Source organism: Plectropomus leopardus, unplaced genomic scaffold (genome assembly GCF_008729295.1).
Source record: "Plectropomus leopardus isolate mb unplaced genomic scaffold, YSFRI_Pleo_2.0 unplaced_scaffold29564, whole genome shotgun sequence".
Lineage (NCBI taxonomy): Eukaryota > Metazoa > Chordata > Actinopteri > Perciformes > Serranidae > Plectropomus > Plectropomus leopardus.
Genome location: NW_024632228.1, coordinates 1 through 7,500, shown reverse-complemented (window position 1 = coordinate 7,500; position 7,500 = coordinate 1). Strand labels below are relative to the sequence as shown.

At 38.0% G+C, this 7,500-nt stretch overlaps 1 protein-coding gene across 1 annotated transcript; it reads right to left on the bottom strand.

Moving 5' to 3' along the window:
* Window positions 1-842: 842 nt before the first annotated feature.
* Window positions 843-4,705, bottom strand: LOC121938464 (1-phosphatidylinositol 4,5-bisphosphate phosphodiesterase eta-2-like; the record flags this gene model as incomplete). Its single annotated transcript, XM_042481705.1, has 4 exons — window positions 843-931; window positions 1,275-1,375; window positions 3,141-3,239; window positions 4,550-4,705. Coding segments are annotated over 4 exons (445 nt in total), but the record flags the coding sequence as incomplete, so codon positions are not given.
* Window positions 4,706-7,500: the final 2,795 nt, after the last annotated feature.

Sequence of the window (7,500 nt, the reverse complement as noted above, 5' to 3'; positions counted from 1 at the left end):
TAATTCCCAAACTTGAATATGTTGAGTGTTCATATCTTAACTACAGTATTACAGGGCAGTAAATATCTAAATCCAGTTCAAATTTGTTAAAAACAACAATAAAGAAACAGGGGATGGAGAAGAAAGAAGTGCATCAGGCTGGGAGCATGCCAAAAATACATTTGGTTATTCTGTGACCAGGCTCCCTTACCCCTGTTTGCCCAGTGTTTAGGGAGGAGACACCAGGGGGAATTGAGCTGTATGTGCTGTTTTCATTGTGTCATTCTCCAACACGTGTGTTGATGTGCAGAAAAATCTGTGAAGGGTAACTGATCAAAATACATGTTTGGTGTGAACAAAAGCACATGGGGTTTTGTGGTTATTCTACAACAGTGTGATTCTGGTTTCAAAAAATATAGCCAGCTGATGTGCCGTGTGTAACTGTGCACAACATCACTCCTGTTAGACACTGCAGATGGAACAGATACCTGCTGTATTTACATGTTGAAAAGAACCCTTTGCCTGCAAGCAAAGTCTCTTCACAACATGACATCTTTTTTTTTGTATTATCCAAGCATGAACCTTCTTGTAATTTTAAAAGATAGCATCTTTTTAAAACTGCTTGGATTGGATGGAAACAGTAGATGCAGTTAATTGATTAAGTCTGAAAAGATGCAGACATATTACATAACCGCATCTGGAGAAAAATTAATGATATCATTAGCAGAGAAGTGAAGCTTGATTGAAGAGTCACTCTGGAGACATTGCAGTGTCCCTGCAGTGCAGTTAGCACCAGTTTAGCAGTGCTCAGCTGTCTGAGTAAGTAAAGCTAACAGCTGTGCAGAGAAAACAGCGCTGCTCACCTTGTGCCTCAATATCATAGAGACCCACAGAGCGCGTGTATTTGACCAGATCAGACAGAGCTCGGGATAACTTCATGGTCTTCTTCTTCCTGTGAGGTCAACAGAGATTGACAAAGGTCAGAGGTTATACAGGAGTAAACACAAACATCTAAACTAAGCAGGCAGATAACATTAAGCATGACAGAGCTTATTTACACAGTTAAAAATCCATAATACAAAACATCATATTCATATGAGCTTTGATGTAAATTATTGCATTAATCCATATCAGTAAAATAATTTACATGAACAAAGCAAATGACAACTTACTTTCTTTTGTTAACATCACATCTAGAGGGGACAACACACTCGTGTGTCTGTACAACATGCTGTACTAGAGGGTTGTGTATAAGTAGGTATGTTTATCTGTGTGTGTGCGTGTGCACAGCATACTTGCTGTGGTGCAAGGGGGCACGGGAGGCGCTGCTTGAACTCTCTTGGTCTGTATCTGTGTCTTCAAAGCTTGATGTCTTCTTCAGCTTGGTTGTCTTTTTCTGCAGAACAAAGAGTTATTAACAAGTGAGGAAGCACAGAATCCTGAAAAGGTTCTCTTTATCTGTAAATGGCTTCAAAACATGTTCACTGGTGAACATGATGATGAAATTTCATTGCAGAATATGTAATAAGATAGGGAAGCACTTTTTATTATTGTCATTATTGATTAATCTACTGATTATTTTTTAATTTCCATACAGTCTAATTTCCAGGGTCAACATGTAGGTAATAATGCAGACGACTGATCTCTGGTTAAGTGATAGTAGGTGGGTTTCCATCACAGATTTGGGCAACGCTTAAGAAGTGATATTTTTGAAATGTCAATAAAACACGATTGCAAGATGAATGCGTTTTCACTAAGTGATGTTCTGCCACTTCTCTTCTGGTGATAACATTCCAAGAAGCATGGTGAAGGATGCTCAAAACATTAGCAGCTTTATTACTATTGCAGCCACCACACTAGCCGTCATTACTTCCAATTCAAGGCCACGTAGGTGTGTTATGAAGACATCATTGAAGACAAGCTCCTTATATGTGGGAGCGACCACATATGAGGGATTTCTTAGAGGTGATAGTCCATGATTTCACAGAGGAATTGTGGATTCAAAACTTCTGGATGATCTGCTCAACTTTTGAAGAGTTATGTGATGCAGTAACACCTCTTGTAGCTCCTGTTGCATCATGAGGGAGCCAGTTCCTACTGACAAGCACAAAGCCATAGCATCATGTGGCCTATGAAAGCCAAAAAAGGTCCATTGCAGTTTTGCAAAATATGGCCCGAAATACCTTATGCCAGCGTTTAAACATTTTTGCAATAAATGGGAGTTTTTTTTAAATTGACAAGTTCCCATTAGGTGTATTTTATATGCGGAATTTCAATATGCGTAGTTCGGGGGTTAACAGGAACAGTGATAAGTTCCACTTCAGCGCTGCACTAAATGGTTCTGTATGGTACATTCAGAGCATTAATATAGCCCCTAACAACACATCGGCCGCCCTCAGGTTTCCCCCCCAAACTAACACCGTTAGCTTTGTCACAACTGTTGCTGCTGTTAGCACTGTTAGCAACTAGCCACTCAAACACCTCCATGTTTGGAGCCATGTGCTGACAACCTCTGAATCATAGATGTTATCTGAATATTTTACAGAGCTGCTTTCAAAGAATCGATCTTCAAACACTCTAAATCAAACGTATCTTGTTTTTCCTGTCAACACATTTAAATTGTTTTATTTTGATGTATTGTAAATGTATGATTTTGATGTAATTTTATTGTTCCATGTCATGGTGATGCAACAGCCCACTGCATCACATAATAACACATAATCCACGGTCATAAAATCAAGTTTACACAGCTCTTTTTAAAACAAAATAAATGAAAAATCTCCCTGTGATTAAATGTCAATACTGGAAACTAAGGATGATAAGAATCGGATGATCAATTAATCGGTCATAAAAATTTAATCCAACATTGATCAATCGATAGGCTATGCAATGCTGTCAAAGTATTTGTAATATGTTGCTCTGAGCACTGATTGAGGTAGAAACGCATTTGGTATATCTGAAATTTGATTTTTTTTTTTTAAACGATAAATTGATTAATCAGTTGTTCATTTTCACCACTTTCCTTCTATGAAGCAAAGTGCTTACAATTTGCAACCCTACTGAAAACTGTTTTTCCTTTCTGTGTTTTCACCACAGACGGAGAATTGGATCGATGTCCAGACTGAGAGCAAACAAAGGAGAGGAGAAATAAAAAGGCCAACCTTGCGTTTGGAGAAGCTCCCCATGAAGGAGCGTCCTGTGCGTTTGTTGCTGCTGGGATTAGCCTCGTCCGCTGTGTCTGTCCCATCCTCACTTTTACCCTGACAGCACAGGAGACAATTAGCATGCTTTTGTTCTAAAATATTTGTTGCTGATAGAGGAAAAGAAAGTTGCCGTGTAAATCACCCTGACACCTCCTGCTGGTGTTGCATTTCTATCATGTATTGGACTTAACTGATTTAATCATTTGGTTTCTAACTGGTTTCTCTACGAAATAAATCACCATGACTATTTCCTTTGATCTTCAGCCAGACTGAATTAAATGTGAAGCACTGCATCACTCAATGTATAAAAAAAAAACAAGACAATTAAGAAGAAAACATCACAACAACAAAATTTCAAAAGACATTCAAGCAATAATAATAAAAACATTCATATTAAATATGGAGAACCTGTTGAGTTGTGGAAAGCTGCAGAGAGAATCTCCAGAATTGTAACTGCATGTGAAAGATTTCCACACTAAAAATGATCAGGGTGGACGGCCACATTTATTGAGGAGAAAACAACCATGAGCTCCACACTGTTTGTTCCAGTAGTGCCCTGCCTCACATTTATAGCAACTCATACATTCATAACACAAACACTCCAACTTAATGGGATGAAAAACATTGAATATTTTATGGCTAAAAATCACAAATGCATCTGTTGTCTCTGTTTTCAGCCTTCACAAAATACCAAATATCATAATTGAACTGTGCATACGAATTCATCATATTTTAAAACACAGCTTGTATTTGAAGTGAAAATGATAAAAAGCAGCGAAAACTAAAGTTAGACAAAATCAAATCTTCTTCAATCTCTCTTTTAAACACTGCAGATTGGACCTACAGGTAGAAATGAAGATGGTTTTGGCTGTCCATAATAAAAAGTCTTACAAGATTTTAAATACTTTAGTCAGATAATGAGGTAAACATGAGATGTTGGTAAGTGTCCTGCTTTATACTGCACAGACAGCAGATCTGGTGAAAAGCTAGCACCAACCTCTGGGGCGGAAAAATGAAGCTAACGCAGAAGTGACGAGAAATGCCATTCCTCTAATGTCCACTTGAGGCTGACTCTAAGAGCAAGTCAATCCTCACAGACCTCAAACTGCCAAACTTCTGATTAGAAAACGACCTGCTCTACCCCTGAGCCAAGGCAACTTCTGCTTGGTTACATGTTACTAATAAATTACTCATGCACACAATCATAGCTAGTTAAGGGATTTGAATTAAAAGAGTTAAAAGATAAATAAAAGGATAGAGGCTGACTTTCCCTTTTTCCTCACAGCAAAATGACACGACACTGTGTGTCCATATATGGTGTGTGTGGAGCTGAAAATGTTGATATTAGTCAGCAGGAGTGTGTTTACCTTGGAGCTGGTTTTGTCTGCGGGCTTCCCAGCAGGAGGGAGGGCTGCGATGGTGAAGCTGTCCGGGTCTTCTCTGTCTCTGATCTTGGACTCCTTCATCAGGTTGTCCAGCTTTTTCTTGGCCATGTTCTCCACCTGCTTCCTGTTGGCTGACGTCTGCAGGAGGAGGAAGAGGAGGATGATATGATCATGACACAAGATGTGGCAGGAACTTTGGAGAGCTCCTATCTGTTGGGAGTTATTGCTGATATTTTTACAATTTCCATGTCCGAAAACAACTTCTTGTTTTATGTTAATAGCAAACTGCATATTGTAAAAACTGGCATCTAATGCCGACATGTGGTTAAAAGTCTGGGGTACCTGAGATTAGCTGTGCGAAACATTATGTGAGCAGAGACGAGGGAGGAAACAGCCCTGTGACTTCAGCTCTCTGGATCTGCTACTTCTATCTTTTGTTTTCTTGTCTTTTTTTCTTCTCCCACATACAGGTTTGTCTCCTGGTATTTAACTTGACAATGAGTCTTCATGCAAAAATGCTTAACATTCTCTGGTTTTATTTCATCTTGTGAAAGGCTGCTTGCATGAGTGAAGTTGACTCTTGATCAACAACTACCGCATGTTCTATTGTTCCTGACAATTTTAAATTTGATTTCTGCGTTGTTGCCTTCTACATTCTCTCTCTCCAACCTGTAGAATATATCCAGCCCACTGATGGTGTCATGAATCACACTTCAGATTAAGGAGAACCTGCTATTTTGGGTGCTGAACCAATTGATTTTTGGTCAAACGTTCTGAATGTTTCAAGTTTAGGTTTCATTTAATTTTATTTAATTTATCTCAAATATGTAAAAAAAGAAAAAAAAAAGAAATGATCATACAAACAAGTAGGCAGACAAAAAAAGTAATATTTACAGAAAATGACAAACATAAAGCAAACAAAATGGTCAAACACTTGATGACTTGGTTAACATTCGAAAAGGAGTGAGAAGTATAGATTTATTTAATCCCACCCCTTCTTTATAAGTCATTAAATTTTACTTAACCCACTTCCTTATTGAGTTAAACCTATAGTCTAAAAAACAAAACATATATGCATACACCCACATACCCCAAATCAAATATCTACGGTTTAACATTATTATTACATACAGAAAAAAAAAGGAAGATAAACCAGCTGTTGGTGGAAGGTGGGAATGAACGAATAGCTGTTTTGTAATGTAGCCCATTCCAGATTTAAGTATGACATTAAATGATAACATATGGTGAATATGAAAGGGTATCGTGCAGCTGAAACCTCAGAGACAGATATCGAAACATGGTCTGATAACATGAAGATTCAGAACTAATCATGCAGAGTCCTACCAGACTTCACACTTCATAAAGAGCAATGATGGTACAACACATGATGCAGAATGCAGTGATGAGTGATGAATGGACAGTTTAGTGATGGAAGTATTTCCACATGTGAGAGCACGACAGAGAATGATAATGGGACATTGCTTACAGGAATCAACTTAAGACCACAGCTCAATACCTTGCAGAGAATAAAATGCACATGCACATGATAGCCACATGGTGGCAGAGTGTATTCATACATCACTTCAGTCTGGAATCAGACCAAAAGCACTAGCAGCATGCTTTGTGAAGAGCGCTTAGTGCAGATTTATTCATGTGGAACTGGGTCCAGTCAGTGCGGTCCATCTGATCTGATGGACACGATGCAGAGTGCTTGAACAACTGAGCGGAACTTAATGATTTATTATGACTACACTTTGTATTATAGCTCTCAGTTTTTCCTACTATTAAGAACTGTTGCTTCAGAGGTTTTAACACCTTGACAAAGACACACTTTGGGCAAATATTGAAAACTCTCTTGGAAATTTGGAAAATGCCCAAAGCCTCAGGACCTAAAGATGATCTCGTCAGAATATTTGTTCAGTAAAGTGAACCAAAAGCCCACACATGCTGCCAGTGTTTGAACTAAACATATTCATTAGGACCTGATGTCAATCTATCATCCAAACATCATCAGTTACAATCCTGCTTTCACACACAGGATCGTTATTTGTTTTTATTTCCTACTTTTTATTGGTTTTTTTTATTGCTGTTGTTGTTATCTATCCTTCATTCATGGCACATTTGATTGTTTTCCATGTTTTTTTTATTTGATTTCTTTAGTCTTTTTACTTTTTTTATTTCTTTACATCATACTCGACAGACAGAGCTGCTCGTTATTTTTTTATGGATGTTTTACTGAGGTTGTTATATATTATGTATTCTTTCAGCCCGTATGAATGTGAATTCAGGGCATTGCTGTAAAAAAGCTTTATGCTCAGACAATTTTCCCTGAATAAACATGGGTTCCTGATGATGATGAATAATGAATAAAAAATGAATTACAACATTAGCCTGTTCAAGCCAATTTGGTCCTGATGTGTAAAACAATGTCCACAGTGGTCTGTCTTGTAATATTCGCATATAATCAGCATCAGAGACTGTCCAAACTTAAGGGTAACTTAAGTATTTTCCATTCTGGACACTATTTCCCCATGTTTTTGTGTCTGAGTGACTAATGGGAAAAACACCTTATGAAATTGCACCGAAATTGAGTGTGTTGTAGCTGACAAATGGTGTATGTCCATATACGTCCACTTAAAGTGCTTGTTTTTGCCTCCAGTTTTTTATTCTAAGTGTCTGACAACCTTATGGAACAGATCCCTACAGACACAAACCTTTTTGTTAAAGAGTGAGATCGCAATTGTCAAACCCACCAGACTCCTTTTAAATAAACAGTCATTTTAGCTTGTAAAGAGCCAGCATCTTTTTAATCTGTCTGGGGGAATTAAGGGCTTGTTTCAACTAAACCAGAGTTGGTGATTGTTGGAACAGTGGGAAAATGATCCAAAATGGTTTCTGCAAGTGTAAATTTGCTTCTGTTGACTTTGAGTCAA